The sequence below is a fragment of the Ursus arctos genome, unplaced genomic scaffold, assembly GCF_023065955.2.
Source record: "Ursus arctos isolate Adak ecotype North America unplaced genomic scaffold, UrsArc2.0 scaffold_5, whole genome shotgun sequence".
In the NCBI taxonomy this organism is placed as follows: domain Eukaryota; kingdom Metazoa; phylum Chordata; class Mammalia; order Carnivora; family Ursidae; genus Ursus; species Ursus arctos.
This window is the reverse complement of record NW_026623067.1, coordinates 75,542,075-75,562,764: the sequence shown is the minus strand read 5'-3', so window position 1 is coordinate 75,562,764 and position 20,690 is coordinate 75,542,075. Positions and strand designations below refer to the sequence as shown.

At 39.1% G+C, this 20,690-nt stretch overlaps 1 protein-coding gene across 19 annotated transcripts in view; it reads left to right on the top strand.

The window, feature by feature from the left end:
- Positions 1-20,690, top strand: part of MCTP1 (multiple C2 and transmembrane domain containing 1) — a 564,253-nt gene that overhangs the window by 465,133 nt on the left and 78,430 nt on the right. For 13 of the 19 annotated variants that reach the window (XM_044384007.3, XM_044384003.3, XM_048220976.2 and 10 more), the window contains one exon: positions 7,787-7,906. The exons of 2 other annotated variants lie outside the window; for them this stretch is intronic. In XM_044384007.3, coding sequence (XP_044239942.1) covers positions 7,787-7,906 — 120 coding nt within the window. Of the gene's footprint in view, positions 1-7,786; positions 7,907-18,813; positions 19,103-20,690 lie in introns of those variants that run through there. 4 more of the 19 variants (XM_057307504.1, XM_057307505.1, XM_057307503.1 and 1 more) reach the window with 3 other exon arrangements.

The window sequence follows — 20,690 nt, the reverse complement described above, 5'->3', positions numbered from 1 at the left end:
TTCTATGCTGCTGTCTCACCCTAACTCCTTAAGTCAGAATTCATGCCATCATCTGGGAAATAGACCTACCCTTCTTCTGTATACACTTCTTAAGGATTTTATTTAGAGAGAGAGTGAGCTGGGGGAGGGGTAGTGTGAGAGAGGGGGACAGAATTCCAAGCAGACTCCTGTCCCAAGTGCAGAGCTGATGTGGGGCTCGATCCCGTGACCCTGACTGAGGTCATGACCTGTGCCAAAACCAAGAGTCGGGCATTTGACTGAGCCACCCAGGTGCTCCATTCTGTATACCTTTGTTTATCTGCATACCATTTCTTCTTTGCTAAGTCGAGGATGATCTATTGTCTATGTGAGAGAATTGGCAATGTTTCTCAGAGCGGAGTGGTGGTAGCATCTGAGACGGGAAAATTTTTCGCTGGGCAGGACTCTTCCACCTAGTGGAGGATGTTTTACACCCTGGCCCTACCCACTAAATGCCAGTATCTCCCCTCTCCCCCAACCCCTGCTGTGGCAATGAGAAATATCCCCGCATATTTCCAAATGAACCATGGGGGAGAGACGTGGCAGCACAGAACCCAAATGTTGGAGAGTTGACCCTCTTCTCTTCCTTCCCTCCTTTCTCTCCCTGCACCTAAAAGGATTTAAGAAGCATTTGATGTGATTAATTTGCCAAGAGAGCTTTCATTTGCTTTTTACTATGCTCTTGAATCATATTTTTAATTCAAGAATTTTATAACCTTGCTGATGATGGCTTTTTCAAAAAGAAAAGTTGCATTTTTAAGTCCCACTTTACATTCTCTAACTTTCCACTTTAAGGCCAGTCTTATTGGTAGAGTTGAAATACATCCCCTCCCCCTTTTTTTTAAAGATTTTATTTATTTACTTGTCAGAGAAAAAGAGAGCACAAGCAGGGGGAGCAGCAGGCAGAGGGAGAAGCAGGCTCCCCATTGAGCAAAGAGCCCAACAACCCAGAACCCCGGGATCATGACCTGAGCCTAAGGCAGACACTTGCTTAACCAACTGAGCCACCCAGGCACCCTGAAATACTTTGCTTTTAAGGATTGATTACCTTAAACAGTTTTTTTTATGTACTGCTAAGTACCTTATAGTTGTTTCTTGTTGTTGTTTTGGTTTGTTTGAAAGCACTGCCTAGTTCCTCTACAGGCAAATGCTATTCATTTATCATCTTTCTAATTTGAGGCCTCTCTCAGATCAGAGAATATTCCCATACCAGATGCTCTCTGTTAGGTTAAGCATATATGTACTTTTGATACATTTCCTCAGTCTCTTTTACCTAAAGTAGATATTATTGGATGATGAAACAGACGGGAAAACATCAGCGAGGGAATGCTGGGTGAAAAATGGGTTAACACTGGGAAGGCCTGAGTGTGAATGTGTTAAGTTTAAGAAAAAAAATGCATTGAAATTAGGGAGGAAAAGGATTTTCTAAAAGGGCCGTGAAATAATTAATTGTTTTGTAGGAGAGGGCCTTTCCATGTAGGCAGAGAATTTTTTCTTCACTTCTTTCTGAAGAGACAGTCAAATAGAGAAGCTCATCTCTTAATTAGAAAGAAAAATACTCATCAAACACATCTCATCACTGGAGAGCTAATGATCCACAGCTGTTAGTCTGAAAGGGCAGGCTTTTTTCCTGAACAGTAGGAAGTGTTAATCATTTTGGATGAGATTTCTTTTTAAAATATACTGTAGTTTGCAAAAGAATAGGATATTCAATATTCCAACTTAAATGATTTTTTTGAAGTGTTCTCCCCCAGGGATACTGTCATGTGTTACACTGAATGATCATTGAATGCAGACATCTTCCACGGCACTTCAATGAGACCATCAATTGATGGGATGATGGGAATGGCCCTGTCCTGCCTGGGACTCTTAAGACCCCAGGCTCAAGGAAAGAAAAATCATGCGTGTCTTGCACCTCCTAAGAAATGGCCTTGCTCTAAAATCTTAATATTTGGAATCATTCACTCTGCTTGATATAATTTGCCTTGTTTAAATAGGAGTGAAAAGCCTTAGCCCACCTTCACCTAGCTTCTGAGTGAAAAAGGGGTTTTTTTTTTGTTTGTTTAATCTTCATGTGAAAAAGTAAGGCTTTTTTTATCTGTAAAAATGTAATTGGCTCATTCATTTTCTAATCTCTGGCTGTACTGGCACCTTGCTAACCTCTTCTAAACATTTTGGACAGAAGAAAACCCCGTTTAATAGAAACCTTGTGAATAGCCAACTTTTGATTATTCAGAGCCATGCAAGATAGTGAGAAAGGGGAGGAATGACACTGGGCTCCACAAACCTCGTTTTGACCATTAGTTGTTGACCTCTCTGCCATGTGAAACCTTTACCAGAACGCCTAAGAAGTGGTATTCCATTTCTTTGCACTAATGCAAAAGTACCCAGAGCTAGAGGAAGGAAATAGACATACAGAAAATCTGCAAATTGAATGATCAGTCTGTAAATAATTGATAACTTTAGAGCATCAATGTTCGGTATAAAAATCCTTCCCCTTAGAGTCAGTGGAGTACTGATGGAAAAACAGACTGGATTGGGGATTGGAAGACCTGGTTTTGCCGCTTAGTAGCAGGTGTCCCTAGACATCTCAAACTTGAACCTATTTGCAAAACACACCCAGTAGTCTCTGCCTTCCCAGCCTGCCTCTCAGGACATTTTCCCTCAAGTTCATTGTATGTAATATGATATATATATTATGTATGTATGTAATATATATATTATATATATGTATGTAATGTATATATGTATGTAATATATATATGTATGTATATATATGTATGTATATATATTTGGATGAATTATATTATTCACCTTTCAATAAATTATAGATTTTCAAAAAAGCCACTCTGAATATTTATGATTAAAACTTAAATAGCTTTTAGAGTCTAGCCCAGATAGACACTGAATAATTGCATTTTGTGATGTTGTTGCTAGTGTCATAGGCAAGATAACATTGATTAAGATAAAAGGTATTTGGATTTAAAAGCAAAAAAAAATTATGAACAGGAATTGATAGTCACAAAACTGCTAGTTCAGATCAAGATTCTTTTATATCTAGGGGCATGAGGTTGTTTAAAATGGTTAACATTTAAAAGCCTGATTAAGTCTGGAGTTCACAAAATCTGCAATGTGTGCTAATGCCATTTACTAGAAATAATGAGTTTATGTAAAGACCTGGGTTTTTCTTGTTTCAGCTATTAGCAAAAACTTTTAACAGCAGCCCCTCTATTGAACACTTATGATTTCCTTCTAACAAACCCCTTTCACACACAAATCCCTCTAAGAAACCCCACCCATCTTCTATAACTGCCTAAAGGGGAATTATGATATTGACCATTCTTGGAGCATTCGTTTATAAAGTCTCTGAAATTTTCAGAAACAATTTTAAATGTGAAAAGCATCAAATTGATACTACTTGGACTTATTGAGTACTTTGTGATAAAGTATTTTCACATACATTGCAGGAGTTGTTCCCCCACGGCCAACTTGTGAAATAGGCAGGTGTTACCATCTCCATTTGATAAATAATAGACTCAAATAAAAGAGAATAACTGACTTGCTCAAGGTCCTGTGAGGATCAAATAGCAGACATGGAACTAAAACCACTTCTTTAGTCTTCTGGTCCAGACCATATTTATTATGTCCCATTGTCTCCTTGGAAAACTAATATGTATCGGTTAGCTTTTGCTGTATAACAAACCACTCCATAATTAGTAGCTTAAAACAACTACCATTTATTTAGTGATGATTCTGTGGATAAGCAATTTGGATCAGGTTCAGTTTGGGTTCTGGAAGTATGGGTCAGGATAAATGCTAGGACTTTAATAATTTGTATTTATATTCTGTGAATATGTCAGGGATTTTTTTAAATTGTTCCTTGATTTCTTTTTCTACCCCATTTTAGCCTGTTATGATATCTGACTTTATTCTCTCAAACTTAGGAATAAGTGGAGTCAGGACCAAGGATAGATCCTATATTGTCTTGGCTTTCCTGGCGTTTCTCTGAGATGTCTTTCATATGCTGCCCTAGGAGGACACTGAGGACCTGGTTTTAAGTGTAATCTTGTTTTTTTATAGGAAAGAGGAAGGGATCAATCTCAGTGCAGGTGGGCCCTGAGAGAAGGGAAACTTGAGTGTGGAGACAATAAGCTAAAAGACAGCCTTCCTCCTCTGAGGGCTCTCTTTATTAGACAATCCTCTCCTGCTAATAAGTATTCTAATCATCACTAATACTTCAGTGAATGGTTGCTTTTTTCTTAGTGATTTCTAGCAGTCTGAATCCAGAGACCATATCATATCTTAATTTTCAACATCAACTATTGTGTATCATGTAGTAAATATTCAGTAAGTATATTTTATTGTTAATTGGTGTTTATGTTCTTTTTTACTTTGACCTTTTGAAATCTCCAGTTAGATACTGAGGAAGAAAAAAAATGAATGCTTTTGTGTTTAGAGTGTATTCAAAACTCTCTTGTTTTTTTTTTTTTAGAAAAAAAGGTATTCTCAACAGCAGAATTTCCTTACCTTGTTACCCAAATATTTGATTCTTAAAGAAAACAAAATAGGGAAGACTATTTTTCCACTGCCAAGATCCATGAAACTAATGAAATTCTACCTTTTTTTCCTCTTCTATATCTTTCCCCATCTTATGTTCTGATGCCTGTGTTGTTAGGGCATATAAATACCACAGGTATTAATTAGACGTGTTGTGTCAGTTCTGAGCGTTCTATTTTAAGAAAGCTATTGCTTTCTTATGGACGTGGATGTGGTGAGAGGATGATGTCCACATTGGAGACATGCCCAGAAACCATACCTTGTGGGCTGGTTCTTAAAGCAACTAGTCATGTTGTATCTAGAGAAGAAAAAAAGCATGATAGATATCTTGATTCCTTGGTTATCATCTAGAAAGTGTATTCTATGCAATACCCGTCCTCCAACTAACACCAACACATAGACATTCCAAGTAACTTTATTCTGGGTGACATCAGAACTCTAACACCAGTGAGTGGACATTACAGGATGGAATATCTGTGCTTAATAAATTTAAGATAAATACAATTGGTGACATTTAGTTGTGGAATCATCTGAGTCCCATCCATGAGGCCAGAGCACACCAAGTCAAGTGATCGTCCTCAGAAGAGGCAAACATAGAGGAAGGTCCAAAAGGGAAGACGGTGGTCAGGCCATAATACAAAAGACAGTTTATGACTGCCTGAGCAGAATGGAAAGAGAATCTTTCTGTGCCTCAGGGAGAAAGTGGTTAGTGGCAGCCCAGGTTGTAATTCTGAATACATGTTCATGAACTTACTTGATGTTATATAGTGGCTATATAGTACTTTTACTAAAACAATAATTTAGTAGATTTATGTTCAAAGAACCCAGTGCCTATTTATTCATTAATGCAGCAAATATATATTTATTGAACACCTTCTATTCCTAAGCACTGTTGTGGGCTCTGGGGGTAGAACAAGAATAAAAAGTCCTTATCCTTAAAGAGCTTATGTCCTAGTAACTGACTAAATTTTGCAAATAATTGTGTAAAGAATTAATGTGGATTCTAGCCAAAAATAATTTTCCCTTTTACATGTGTTCGTGTCTGTCAAATTTGCCTTAATTCATTTCCTGAATAAAGAATTATCTTTAAAAAATACGTTTTAGGGGCGCCTGGGTGGCACAGCGGTTAAGCGTCTGCCTTCGGCTCAGGGCATGATCCCGGCGTTAGGGATCGAGCCCCACATCAGGCTTCTCCACTATGAGCCTGCTTCTTCCTCTGCCACTCCCCCTGCTGTGTTCCCTCTCTCGCTGGCTGTCTCTGTCAAATAAATAAATAAAATCTTTTAAAAAAATATGTTTTAATAGAATAATCATAACCATCAATTATAATTTGTATCATCTTTATATATATTGCATAAATTTCAAAAATTAAATAGAAATATTTTATTTTTCTGGAAATCCTTCTACTTATGAAAGTAAAGATGAGCCTCATGTCTCATTAATTGATACATTTGAGATTTTTCTTATTCAGGAACTTGACTGTACAGTTACCATGTAATTCTGTCCAGAAGTCATTTCTTAGGTTACTAAATCATTATTTGTTGGTGTCCATCTGGGTTATGAATATCCCAAGAATTCTGGATTTAATGTCGCATAAGACAACAACAACAACAACAACAACAAGATATCACAGTAATGCCATGAAATCATTTTAAATAGTAGGGAAGGGATGTCAAAAGTTATCGGTTCTACAGACCTGTGTGTTTAGAAATGAAAACACTGAGGCAGAGTGACTTTCTAAGGCCTAGAATCTGTCTTCTGGTCCTTAGGCCATGGGTTTCTCTACCACTCCGCACAGGTTGATTTTCTCCACCATCTTACTAGGCTGTGCACTTGACAGAAGCGCATTAAGAAGGCTGTAAACGGCGCATGCTGCCCTGCCTGACATGAGTGTTCTCAGGGCACTGCTCCTAACCCTCGTGGCCTGTCAAATGCCTGATGTCTATGTTGCCCCAAGCAGCTGGCTCCAGTTCCCACTTACACTGCGGTTCAGCTAAATCTCAGCAGGCAGATGACTTTCCAGTTTTCAGTAATGGAATAAGGATTACCTGAGGTCCTTAGTTGATATTAGTTGACTTTCTGAATTTTGTAAGGTATCGATAAACATTTACACAATGATACAAATATTTCCTGAGCACTTACTAGGTACCAAGAGTGTGTTAACTTCTTAACACATTTCAGCTCTTTAATTCTCACAGCGTGTCAGGTGAATAGTCTTCTGAGCCCCATTTTACAGAGGGAGGGTGGTGCCGGGAGTGATGGGGCTAGTCGGCATTAGGAGTGGAATCCAGCTCTTCAGTACCTTCAGGAAAGCATCTGACTTAATATTGCCTTATGTGGCAGCTGGGGCCACAGACCCAGAGAATTTAGATGATCTCTTCAGGATTGTAAGAGAGTGGGGGGGTGGGAGGGTGAGGGCAAGTCACACTTTGTACACAGCGCTGCTCATTTTACAGTGCAGATGCTCTTAGAATGGCTCCTCCTGCTAGGCTAGGTGCATTCTTAATATAGTATTTATCTTGTAATTAAAAAATAATTTGTATATGTAGAGAGTCGGTTGTTTTCAAAGATAATATATATAGACATTTAAAATTTCCTTTGACAAAGCTATCCTATTTTTTAAATAGCTGTTTGATTTCTATGGTAATGCTAAATGTTAAGCCAACCTATTTTTACACTTATTGGTAGCAGTGCTTTTATTCGTAATGTGAGGTCTTTGGCTCTCTGGTGCAGACTTGGTATTTTCATCTGCCTATTATGCGTGTTGCATTGTGAGATTCAAAAAAAAAAAAAAGTCCATGATATTAAACAGTGATTCATTCTCTATCATTAAGGCAGATAGACCAGCTAGGTCTGACAATGCAGTGAAGCTCATTTGGCAGCCTTTTTTTTTTTTTTTTCTAACTTTATTTTGTCCAACCTGACAATAATGTCACAGACAAGAAAAATTAAAATTGCCTTGTTGACAGTGTAATGATATCAGTTTTCCTTTCTAGAAATTAAACAAAGTAAAAATCCTAACAGTAACTTTCCAGGGGTCAGTTATGCTTTTAGAAAAATGACTAACAAGTTCTCGAGGCTTTGTTTTCAAGATGAATCTTTCCGTTCTGAAGTATTTAGTTTTGTGTTTTTGAAGTGGGGTATGGATAAGAGAGTCCATTTAATGAAAGTCAGAGTTGACTCATCTTTTTTTTCTCTCCTTCTCCCCCAGCTCTTTCTCTTTGTTGTCTGGAACTTTGAGCTCTACATGATACCACTGGTTTTGTTGTTACTATTGACATGGAACTACTTCTTGATAATATCAGGGAAAGATAACAGGCAACGTGATACAGTAAGTTTCTGCTTTCTTATTTGTATGTGTTTTTGTTCTTATTCCTTGTCCCTCTGACAAGATCAACATTGATTTATTTTTACAAACCAGAGATTCTGTTCATAAATACTCGAGTTTGGAGGAAAGTTTTAATCCGTTCAAAACTAACAACTCTTTGGTCCTAACATAAGAGGAAATATTCACCTATTTCAAACATGACTCCTCTTGGTGGGAACTAAAATCAAAAGCATACCAAAGAATGAGCTGTGACTTTTAATTATAAATGGGTTGTTTCAAATGAATATTTCTTTTACTCTCCTTATTTGTTTTTATATCTTAATCTTGAGTTAAGACATATCATAAAATTATTTATGATCAGACCAAATGAATGCATTTTATTTAAGACATTTTTTTGTAGTCTGTCATTGGAAGGAAGGAAAGATTGATGATTTGTTGGCCTGCAAAAGTGCATGAAGTACCTTAATTCAATGAACATTCACTGAACAACAGCAAATATCTGTCTTTGTGTCAAGGGTGTATCAGGATTACCAGCTCGAGGGTAAAGAGCCTTCATTTAACCTAGGGAAAGTTATACTGAGCCCACCTGCCCTCTCTGGCATTTTTGAAAGTTTTTAGAATCTATAAGACCACTTCTCTCTCAAAAAGAGTTTTAGAACGAGAAGCAGAAGCTAGCCACATTATAATCATATCTCTTGTTCTCCTGCCAACTTTCATTCCCCTTAGATTATCTCAGTCACTACACCCTTGGTGAACATACGACTTCAAAAACCTTTCTGATATATAAATGAATGGGAGGAAGGTGTCTTCTCCAAATAGGATATCTGCAATTTGATAACTTCATAGATAGCTATTGAGAAGAATGTAAAGGTTCGTCAATGTGAGATTCTTTTTGGTTGCCATTTGTCTTCATCAGATTACATTTTTTTTTTTTTTTTTTTTTTGCCATTGAGGGTCTACATTTGATTTATAATCAGGAGTTCTTGCCATCTACCATGTCCATAATGGTGCAGGAACCAAAGTTATCTGATTTTCAGTTTAATAGTATTATATAATATTTCATTATAGTAGCATCATAATGTTTGCACAGACACACCTGTGACATAAACCTTTTCCCTTTTAAATAACTCAAGCAGGGGTGCCTGGGTAGCTCAGTCAGTTAGGCATCCAGCTCTTGATTTTGGCTCAGGTTGTGGTCTCTAGGTCCGGAGATCAAGCCCCGAATTGCATTCCAGGCTCAGTGCTCAGTCTGCTGAAGATTCTCTCTCTCCCTAGCCCTCTGCCCCTCCCCCCACTCACATGCACAAGCACAGCATGGTCTCTTAATTCATTAATTAATTAATAACTCAAGCAAAATACACTTCAATTGGTAATACAAGCTGAATATACTTCTTCAGAATAATTTTATCATCAAAACAGAAAAAATCCTGATGCATAGCCACCAGGTACATGTCATGTTGCCAACAACACACCATGTTTATTTTCCTATTTTATTTGTATATATTCCTCTCTTGTGATTGTATATTTGAGGGAGGGGACTCTTTATTCATCATTGTACTTGCCACTTTATCTAACAAGTGTCTTGCAAATCTGAAGTGTTGAAAACATTTTTTGTAAGGTTTATCAAACCCAACATGAGATTGTTAATAGAGATTTTAATGGTTAGGCAGTATCAACAGACAAGAAGTTATTATTGGCAAGGATTTTATGGATATATATTTAAATTGCACACTGAGAGACAAGCCCCAAATGCCATAAGCACTGGTGTCATGGGGACTAATAGGTACTTTTGTCAATTAATCCAGGATGTTTTCTTTAAGAAAATGGGACTCTCTCAGACAATTGCTTTTTTGTGCCATTTATTTCAGGGAGATTGTCGAGAGAGAAGAATTTCTACTTTTCATTCAGTTGCCTTGAGACAAATTTGCAAATAAGATTATTTGCAAATAGGAAAAAGTGGTAATTTAGTTTCAGCTTCTTAATCCTATGAGGCGGCTTATCGTCAATATTTAGTCATTGGTTTGAGTATTCATACTGAAAAATTCTGTAACTATAGATTTGCTTGTTATCTTCTCCAGAATATACCTGCCTTGGCTGGAAAGGTCCACTTGTAGAGGGGAAATGGTAACATATAATATATCCTCTTGTGCTTACGATTCTTTAAGAATTTTTATAACTATTGAAAAGTTAGACTATGTGAATTTCTCAACTGCTCTTTTTTTCTTCAAAATATAGTTCCAAAATTGTTATTTACCGGATCTTTTAGGCACATGTCTAACAGAGCTTCCCCTTTACCCACGGACATTGGATTCCTCAGCACAGCGCACTGTGGAAGAGTCTATAGTCCAGGTTTTCATGGAACACAGGCTACATATACTCCATAACTCTCAGTAACTGCCTTTTATTTGGCCAAAACACACTGTCCACACGGTCTGTTCTTCCTGGACACCAGGGCAGCAATCACAACACGTCATTCAGTTTTCTATGCAGTGGCTCAGCTGAGACCTTATATAGCTCTTAAATTCATTTTGCCTAATTATGTGTCTTCTCCCATACCTAGCTATGCATTTGAACTTGTTCCTTTGGATTAGACCTTGCTGGTTACAGATTATACACACGTCTATACATATACCTATGTATACATATGTACACACATTATACACATACACATCTATACGTATACCTATGCATTCATGTACCCATACATACATATAAATATGTAAATCAAAGGAAAATATTGGTAGGGGCTGCCATGCTTTGTCTAATTGACTACTCCATAGTGCATAGCACCGGAGGAATGGTATTTTGCCCTAAGTCCTTATTGCTATCCCCAAAAGCATGCAGAACCTTTCAACATGTGTGAAAACTTTAGGCAATCTCTGAAGTGCATTAATCACCCCACTGCGTGATTCCAGAAACTTTCCTCTTTTAAAAGAGTGAGAGAAGGAGGGAGGGTGGGCGGGCAGGCAAATTTTCTCTCATAAAAAAAATCATTTGTACATTCAGCTGAGAACATTCAATTAGGATGAAAATGATAAAAGAAAAACAAATCAAATTGACCTTGAGCTTTGTATAGCAAGAGAAAAAAGGGAATGACATTTCCATGACATAATAAGTTGAAAGACAAAAGAAAACACTGTGAAAGATGAAAAGTTCGTAGATGGGTAAAAATTCTGTCTTCACCATATGGGTTGATAGTTGAGATTAAGACTAAAATAGGAAAGGATTTCTTTGTGTATTTGCTGTTTATTACTGAGACCATGTCCTTTCTTGGATACTTAAGATCGCAGGAGCTAAAACCCCACCTTTTCCCTACCATGGTGCCTGTTCTGGTTTAATGAGAGAAATGAGATGTAATCCTTGCCGAGGAAGTTACGCTGCATTTAATGAGCTGAACCCTTTGAGGACAGGGTGAGGAAACAGCCGGTCCTGAGGCTAATGCCGTAGACTCAGAGGTGCACAGGAGAAAGAGGCGTGGTCAGAAATGGTATCTCACCTCTGCTGTTTCCCAATTGGACTTGTCAGAAATAAGCACTCCTACATCTGAATCTACCTACACTCACACCGTGACATTAAAATTTCTGGCATGAGAATTGTTAGGCTTTTCCGGGGGCGGAAAAAAAAAAAAACTTTAATAAATACGTGCTTTGTTGAGAAATGTCTCTGGCATGAAGGGGTTATAAAGACAGCAATGTCATACTTGTCTTGGTTTGAGCTGTCACTCCAAAACTTGAGGAAAACTACCCCTCCCCACAGTGCCCATTAGGCTTGTACCAACTATCCACATTATAGTTACCGTGGACTGAAATTTTTCAAGTAAAAGAGTAGATGCCAGGAAGTTGTCTTTCTTTGGATTTAAAAACCACTGAATCCTCATTACACCCTGGGCACCCCATTAGGCGTTTTGTCTCATCATGACCTTCATCTCACCCCTAGGAGAGAGAAGCTGATTTTATCAGCCCAGCCAATGGGTTGGGTCCTCCTAAGTCAAGGGCCGCCCCGTCTCTTCCTCTGTGGCAAGCAAGGGAACATGCTTTGGGTGGAATGAGCACACTGCAAGAGTCCTTCCTTGAGAGGAAGGAAGCAAGTCTCAGACGAGGAAAGACCTGGGTTGACCCCCGCCCCAGGGGACGGGTGTCATATTACTACTTTACAAACAGGGAAAAGGGCCAGAGAGGTTCAATAGCTTACCCAAAGGCACACAGTTAGAAAAGGCATGCAGTTAGAAAGTAGCAGAATGGGTACTAGAGTCTGTCAGTCGGTCTAAAGTTTGTACCTCTAACCACCGGTCAAGTGCATTACTCTTGAGACTGTATTTTGATACATCCCATGTCTTCCTGGGCACCTTTAGAGCAAGTTTCTCCCTTGAGTTTTAGAAGAGCCAATAGCATTAACTGCACCATCAAGCACACAGATTGATGGAAAACCCTCACTACCCCCACTCCACTTCCGTCCTCCATATCCTCCTTGCTTTCAGGGAACTGGAACAGATATTCATTAAACAACTTTATGTATCAGGTATCCTGCTAGACCTTTTGAGACACATCATCTATTTTAATTCTTTACAATAACTTTATCAAGTAGATTATTCTAAATGGTTTTATCATCATTTTACAAACGAGGAAATTCAAAACCAAAGAAGATAAATAATGAGCTCCATGGAGGAAGTGGGATATGAACCCAGCTCTTCCCTCTTCTGAAACCCAGGCTGTTTTCATGGTATATGCTTGGCCATGCTTTTCCCAAGGGCTTACTTTCTAAGTGTCGAGAGCCTTATGTGGAATCCCAGGTATCCCCCAAATCCTTATGAGGTTCCCAGTGACCTCTCAAGAATTGGGCATGGAGCCCCTATTTGATCCCAGGTGACCCCACTGATTTCAAAATTGTTCATGACCTGTAGGACTACCTTCAGTCCTACAGGTGAGCATGGATGGGAAGAGAAAACAAAGCTGAGAATCCTTCACATTACTGAAAAAAGTCTTTGAATTATTTTTGACATACAAAAATTCTTCAAGAGGTGTTTTTTAATTACGCTTTAAAAGAACATTCAGTTTCACTGTCATGATATTCCTCCCACATAGCAATCTCACTTGCCTAATCAATGGAGGCATTAAAAGACTGAAGAGTAGGGTAAATCAATGAAATCATTCTCTGATTCACGATCTGACTGTGACACAAATTGAGCCAAAGTCTGCTTTGCTAAAATACTTTAGTAAATACTGAAATGTGTTGTTCGCTTCCTCAAATGGCAAAGCCCTCAATTCTGCTATCCCCTTTAGAATGGTACTGGATATTGTTGTTGGATCTGTTCCAATTAGGCCCAGAGTACTTATTTCTAGAAACAAACCTTATGAGGGTAGAATGTTCTTTGCTGCTAGAAATGCTGGTGATGGGACAACTTGGGATGGCCCACCAAATACAAGCCAGCCAAGAAACATCTGCTTGTTTGACTTGAGTTCCTGTGAATCGAATAGATTTATCATTTTCTCAGCTAGTTTCAAAGAAGTCCATGGTGCACTATTTGAATAAATAGAATATTGAACAAGCGAAATATTGCTAATATCTAGAGGCTGGCCAAAGTGGAGCGGAGAAGAGAGGACTCCATAAGCAAAGCACTTTGAATGTACAGTTAGACCTTCTCTACTTCAGTACTTGATCATTCACGGAAAGTAACATAGACCACAAGCCTCCTCTGTTTGCATCTCAGTACCAAAAAAGACCACATACTTGCTCTTAACAGAAGCAGCACTGAGTCATACAGCCTGTAAACACATCTAAAAATGGATGATCACTTTTTTCTTCTTCCTGCTTGTTTCAACAGCAATTTTCTCAATTTTTTCAGAAGGTCACCAGCTTGCAAAAATCTGAGAAGGACCATGGAAAGAACCAGACCTTTCGTTTTCTAACACCGTCACTACCATAAAAAAAAAAAAAAAAGTAGAAACCAACAGCCAATCAGATGTCAGTAGGAAAGTTCATCCCCCTATGACTCCTCTTGAAGCTGTTCACCAACAGCTTAGCTGTGCCAGATAATCGCTCACTGTACAGATTGATGTCCCCAGACATCAACGATTATCACCTCATCAGGCTCTGGACATTAACCAACAGATACCACAATTTTTCCCCACTGCTCAAATGTCCCCCTCCTGACCACCATGCTATTTACCTTAGTCTTGGTGGATGAAAAGGCCTTCTACCCTGCAGATTTCTCTCAGACTCCAGCCCCTAAAGCTCTCTAAATTCACCCCAATTTAGGTTTGCCCGATGTAGCAAGTAGAGATACAGAGGCCTAGTTAAATTGGAATTTCAGATAAACAGAGATGTTTATCCTAAAATAATACTCATTATTTATCTGAAATTCCAGTGTAACTAGATGTTCTGCATTTATCTGGCAACTTTATCAGCTGCACCTTGGTGTTTTGTTTTTGTTTTTGTTTTTTTACCTCAAGAGCTTTAAGAAGGTGGTCTGTTCTGATTGTCTGGCTACTTTGGTCTTTCTCCAACCTCTTCAAGCATGGTATAGAAGACTGCCTTGTCAGCAGGTCCCATCCAAACCATGGATAGATTCAGCTTTACCTCCTCTGTATTCCAGCAGACTTATTTGTATGTTTTTTTGTTTTCAAGGACAGAATATTTATTGAACAATAGGTGAGAGTACTGGGTAGAAGCAGGGGGAGTCACAAAAATGAACCAGAGGGTGCCACTGCTCTTTCGTCCTCTCTTTGACCGTGAAACAGCTGTTCACCGTTTGGGAGAGCAGGAGACCAAGGTTATGCCACTTGCAAAGACTCACACAGCAAGGCTGGACCAGAACCCAGTTCTACCTGGTTCCCAGGCCAGCGTTCATCCCTGTCCTCCCCTTCCTCGGGCACCCTTTCAGCAGGCCCTGAAAGGGCCAACACTTGGTCTGGATAGCACAGTAAGAGGCAGGGAAGGAAGGAATGATGCCTTTCTCATCATACAGATGTAGAAACTGAGGTCCAGGATAAGTTGGTAACCTCTGCAGAGCCAGTCAGTTTGTGTGGGACAGACATGGTGGCCGAGGGAGGGGCAGCGCAGGCCAGGCCTCCAACTTCGTAGAAGCACACACGCTGGGCCAGCTCCGAGTTGTCCTGAAAGGCACGTGCGCTGCCGGGGGCGGCCGTGCGGGCTGGCACAGTGTGTGGTGCGATGCCGGGACAGGTGGCTGCGGCTCCTGAAGTGCTTGCCCGACGAGCCGCACAGGAAGGGCTTGACGTGCAAGTATGACATATGGCGGCTCTGCAGCCGCCTCACTCACTCCGAGGCTCCTCCTCTAGCTGCACCGCCAACTCGTGGGGGTCCTTGATGGCCTTCAGGAGGAGCAGGGGGTGTCCTGGCCCTGGAGGTCAAGGCCTCACCACCGCCACCAGGGGGCGGTGAGGCGGGCGCGGGGCGGGCAGGGGGAGGAGCAGCAGCAGCAGCCGCCCCGCCGCCGCCTTCCCCCTTGGGGGAGAGGGAAGCTTTGAGGAATGGTGGATGTGGGAGACCGGGGCTGAGGGTGGCCCGGCTGGTGGCTGCGTTGGGAACAGCAATATCCGGAGCAGAGGGTGTTTGTGGCTTCCCAGATAGTGATACATTCTCTCTATGCCTTCTATTCTTTTCTCAAAAAATAAATTTACTAAAGTAAATGTGTGTTTTTCGTCAGGCATATTTTGTTTTTTATGAAAATTGGATCACATTAAGTGTACTGTCAGTACACCCACTTTTTATAGCAGCACTATCTAGAAGTTTCCCTTAAATCACTGGGAAACCACATGATTTTTAGTGACTGCACAGTTTTCACCATGCTACTTAATTTTTCCTCAAGCCATCGTATTAGACGTGTTTCAGAGATTGTTGCCATCTCAGATAATGCTGTAGATAAATCTTTGGACCAAATCTTTGGTCAGGTCTCTGGTAATGCCCTTTGAGGCAATCATTGTAGGAGAATTTCTGTGTCAGAGTTTGTGTGCATTTTGAGTATTTTTGGTTTAGTTAAATTAATACTAATTTGCCACCTGGTAAAATTATAATATTTTATGTATATATTCCTGGGTAACCACCTAGCATTTTTATCATTTTCTCTGGAGAGCCATCTCTGACTTCCCTCCCACTCTTGCCCCCTACCACCAGCCTACCGCTGCCGACACATACCCTCAGAGGGTAATCTCGCCCCTCTGAGACCCCATATCCCTCTCACTGTATTGTAATAGTAACCTCACTGTGGGTCTTCGTTACCAGCCTGAAACTGTTCTCATTGTATCTGCATTTGTGTATTTAATCCCAGCACGGAGCAAGATGTCTCAGACGTGGCAGTGTAGTAGTTGCTCAAAAAAATGTTTGATGAATGAAGAAGTATTTTAGTCTAATCTTTATTTCCAAGTCAAAAATTGTCTAATTTTTATACGTAACTATTTCCATTCAGTGAAAGTCTGTCGAACATCTACAGGCACAGTGCTAACTGTTGTTCAAAGATGATTAAGACAGGGTCCTTGCCCAGGACAGTTTGTGGTCTAGTGAGGGAAACAAACGACTGAATCAAGGGCATGAATATAACAGGTGCAGTAAGAGACGTGTGTATGGGATATGCCGGGTGTGCAGCCAAAAGACGTTCAGATCACCCCAGACGTCTGTGCATGTGCTGCATAGTAAAGAAAGGGGTCTGTTTACCTGTGACCACTGCTCTCGTTCCATCCTTCAGTCTGTCCCTTTCACTCCATAACTCCGTGTGTGCCTTTCATGCTTCTTCAGTTTATTGACTGTCTCTTTACTCTCTTCTCAGACTGTGGCTAAACTTCAAATTGGAAAGATAAAATGGTAGAACGCTAGAAGATGAGTGTCACCTGTACGTGACATGTCTGTTCATATAAAGAAAGATGTAAAGGAAAACATTTCTATTTTTAAAAGTCAATTTACTAAAGACCCTCCTCACTGGAGGGCACACTTCTTGCTTTGGATCTGTGAGGACTCAAGAAAGAATTTAAAGTTAGTGGTAGCCACCATACAGGATGCTCACAATTACTCTCCTCTTTTGCCTAAGTCCTTTCCAACTTGCTCAGAGTCTCCAAAGATGCATGTGAGACTATAACAAGGTAAAGAGGTGAGCTCCATTCTTCTAGATGTTGTCTGCCCTGAAATCTAGCTCCTTTTCCACTAAATGAACTATCTTGGCAACCTTGAAAGAAACCTGAAGGTCTTGCCCCCGTATTACTCATTTTCTCTTATTTGGGCCCAGATGATCCCTGTAGCCCCCAGAAACTCCTTGAAAAACCAACTTACTAAAATCCCTTCAAAGCCTCCCTTGTATCCAAAGAATTCGTCGTGTAGATGATCTCTAAAGTATCCAACCCAAGCATTTACCTGTATGTCAACCAAATGGTTTAATTGTCTCCATTCTTCCAAAAGGTCTGCCCCCATAATTTTGTCATTTCTATAATTGAAGAGGGAGATGGAGAAGAGGAGGAAAAAAGGGCACTCACAATTTTGGTCTCAGTTCTCAGGGTGGCTGTGTTATTCTTACTCTCACTATTTTTAGTGATAGCTTATTTGTTCTTTCTGAATGATTTTGCATTCTCCTTGTAGCTAGCCAAAATTCTTTCAAACTTTATGGTGAGGGAGGTAGGATATAGGGCCAACAGAAGCTCCTTGTGGCTGACTCATGACCCCATGACTAGTTTGCATTACTAGTCCTGAGCATTATGCCCTTCTTAATGAATGGTGTTGGCACAGGGTTTCCTATGATATTTGTGGAGAGTTTTTTGTTTCTGGTTCAGAAAGGTGATAAGAACGTACAAAACCTCAATTAACAAACTAAAAGTAGAAACCAAATGGTATGTCTTTATCTGCTTGTGGAAGATGTTTGTAAATCAGAACTCTGATAGGGATCCAGTAATCTGAGAGTTTTGTATTTATTTATTTATTTATTTATTTATTTATTTATTTTTTTAGTGTTATGTGATATACATTTATCAAGAGCATGCAACTTTAAAGTCTTTCCACTGTCTTTTACATAGAACTGTAATGGTACATGTAGGTAACCAAACTAAAATATGCCTTCAAGGGCATTTCCTGTCATTTGGTACTGAATTTATTCTATCATGCAAGAAAAAAATAGCTATCATATCATATCATTTGTTTAAAAAAATAACCAAATATTCCATTAGCATGCTTAAATGAGAGAAAGTCAGTTCATGTAAAAGTTTCCAAGTGAGTTACACTCCAATGGCAAGCCTCAAAAACATCTTAAAAATGACTGTTACCCCAACTCATTTCCAGTTGGTAGAGGTTAAAAACCCAAACTTTGAAATTAGGAAGACCTGGGATTTAATTCCAGACCTTCCTCTTGTTAGCCATGCAAATTTGTTCGTTCCCCTGAGCCTCAGTTTCCTCACCAATAAGACAGGGATAATACCCACCTTGCTGAGGTTTTGTGGCGATTAAAGAGACAACATACTGTGTTAAGCATACAGTGCGGGCTCGGTAGAGGACAACTAGGCGCCTGCCCGTGTAGAAAACAGGACAAACCAGTGTGGGTACAGTGAGGGTTTAGACACGTCACTTCCTTTTTTGAAAAGTTCCCTTGTAAGTGCTCTTGAAGCGGATGGTTTTCCACGACCATCAGTCTTGGTTTTAAGCTTGTAGGTAAAGACAGTGGCATTGCCACAGAAAGATTTCCTGTGTCTGTAATCCCCCTGCTATGTGCATGGAAATCCCACAAAAATAAAAACGGTATTTTTATCAGGAAAAAAAAAAAAAAGCAGATGAAAATTTGACCAGTCCTCTACAGATGAAAACTTCTTGGTAACTGAATTTTACAGAAATACCATAAATAAACGCCGTTTTCCAGATCATACCAATAGATATTTGAAAGAAACATTTTTCTTGTTTATTGCAATACAAACCTCCACCAGGCACAAGGCATAAAGACAAAGGCCGGCAGCACTCTGAGCAAAGAACAGGGCATTTTCCTGAAACTGTCTTTGAGACCAAAAGCACAATACTCCTTCCTGACTGCCTCTCTCTGGATGTCGCCTAAGAGAAGGAGAAAGGTAAACCTACACTAGCATACCAGGCCTGGGCACGGGGACTAATTTTAATAAATCAGAATAGAACATGAAAATGTCAACTTAATCAAGCATTTAAATTTTATTAATCAAGCCTAATTTTTATGAGTGCAAATAATCACTGAAGCTGGACAAATTTGTTCTCGATTGCATCAGAAACATAATTTTAATATTTAATGGACTGATGAATTTAAATGGAGAATTATCTTTATGAAACATGCTCTTCATAATTTGCCATTAAATGAGAAATAAAAAAAATCAACATAAATCTTACATAAAGGTTATTTAACTAAATGTTGGTACTATAAATATTATAAATGCATTATGCACTAATTTAGCAATCATACAGTACACTACATAAAGCAGAAATGATAAGTGGACCAGGCAAGCTTTTCCTAGAATATAGAGCTCTTGTGTTATATTGTGGGAAGCTCGTGATAAAACGGTTACGGAGGTTTTGTGTGAGGTTTCGTGAACATTCTTTTCATTCAGGCTTTTATGCTGCAATTCACCATACACCATAGACATTCTTTCCAGTTCAAATGTAGGTCTAAACCCACATGGGCTTTCTTTTGTGAGGTGATTATTCTTTACAAAGAGAGAGAAAAAATATTTTATCATTATTATTTATAGAAAAGGGATATAAAGAAGAAAACTAAAGTTTTTGGACTATATGATTTTTTGACATTCAAAACTCAGTCTATTTTTAGATTTTTCTCACATAATGTTCTCAGGCCTCGAAATATTCTAGGCACGAGAAGAACAGAAGAAAAAGAAAGTCAAATTAGTGTCAGAATATTTTTCTCTACAAATGTCCACCGATTCCCCTCACCCCTTCCATTATCTCCAACCTACTGCTTCACATAGGGAGTAGCTGTGAATTTCTGTGAAAAGTGAATCAAGCCTAGCAGAGCAGTACGGTCCAAAAGTTTGCTAACGTTAATCTCCAATATAAACGATTTTTTGTTTTGTTTTCAAATTCTGTTGTTCCAAAAGTGTAGCATTTTCCTCTGTTCCACGTGCTAAAATATACACTTACCTGAAAAGCAACTTCTTGACTATTGCAGCTTTCATGTTCCCACGCCTGTCTGCAGGGGTTAGAGCAACGCACGTTTCTGAGAAGATTGGAGGATGGTACTCTCATAGAGGTCACACCTCTCCCGCCTCTGGCTTTGCAGACAATGTTTTAAGTAAAAATGTGGACTCTTCATACATACTTAAAAAATAAAAATTCCTAAGGTTGTTTCAGAATTTCAAACATTTAAAATTGTGCCTTTAAAAAAAAATAACAAATTCGTGGTTCTGGAATGGAAATCTGGTTTTGTAAGAGGCTTAAGTATATAATTTTCTTCTTTATTTGAAATCCATTTACTTTTTGTGGACAAAAATATTTTCCTTTGAAAATACTAAATTTGATAAAATCCATTAGTGGAAGTCTAGTTCTCTTTTAATTTCACTTTGCAAAAAAGCACATTAAACAATGCCGTTTTGGGTTTTTGTTTTGTTTTGTTTTTTGTGGGGTTTTTTTGGCCTTTTGTATACTTTTGTTTTTCTAACTTGACCAAAAAGAATAGTTTCAAAAAAGCATTATTATTTAAAAAGCACACTCTAGGTTAACAGTTGACCTATTTTTCCCTGCTCAGTCAAATTAATATGCAATATCCTAAGGACACCAAGCTTAGAATTTTCCCTGCTAGCGAAAATACAATACATTGTGAAGCCTT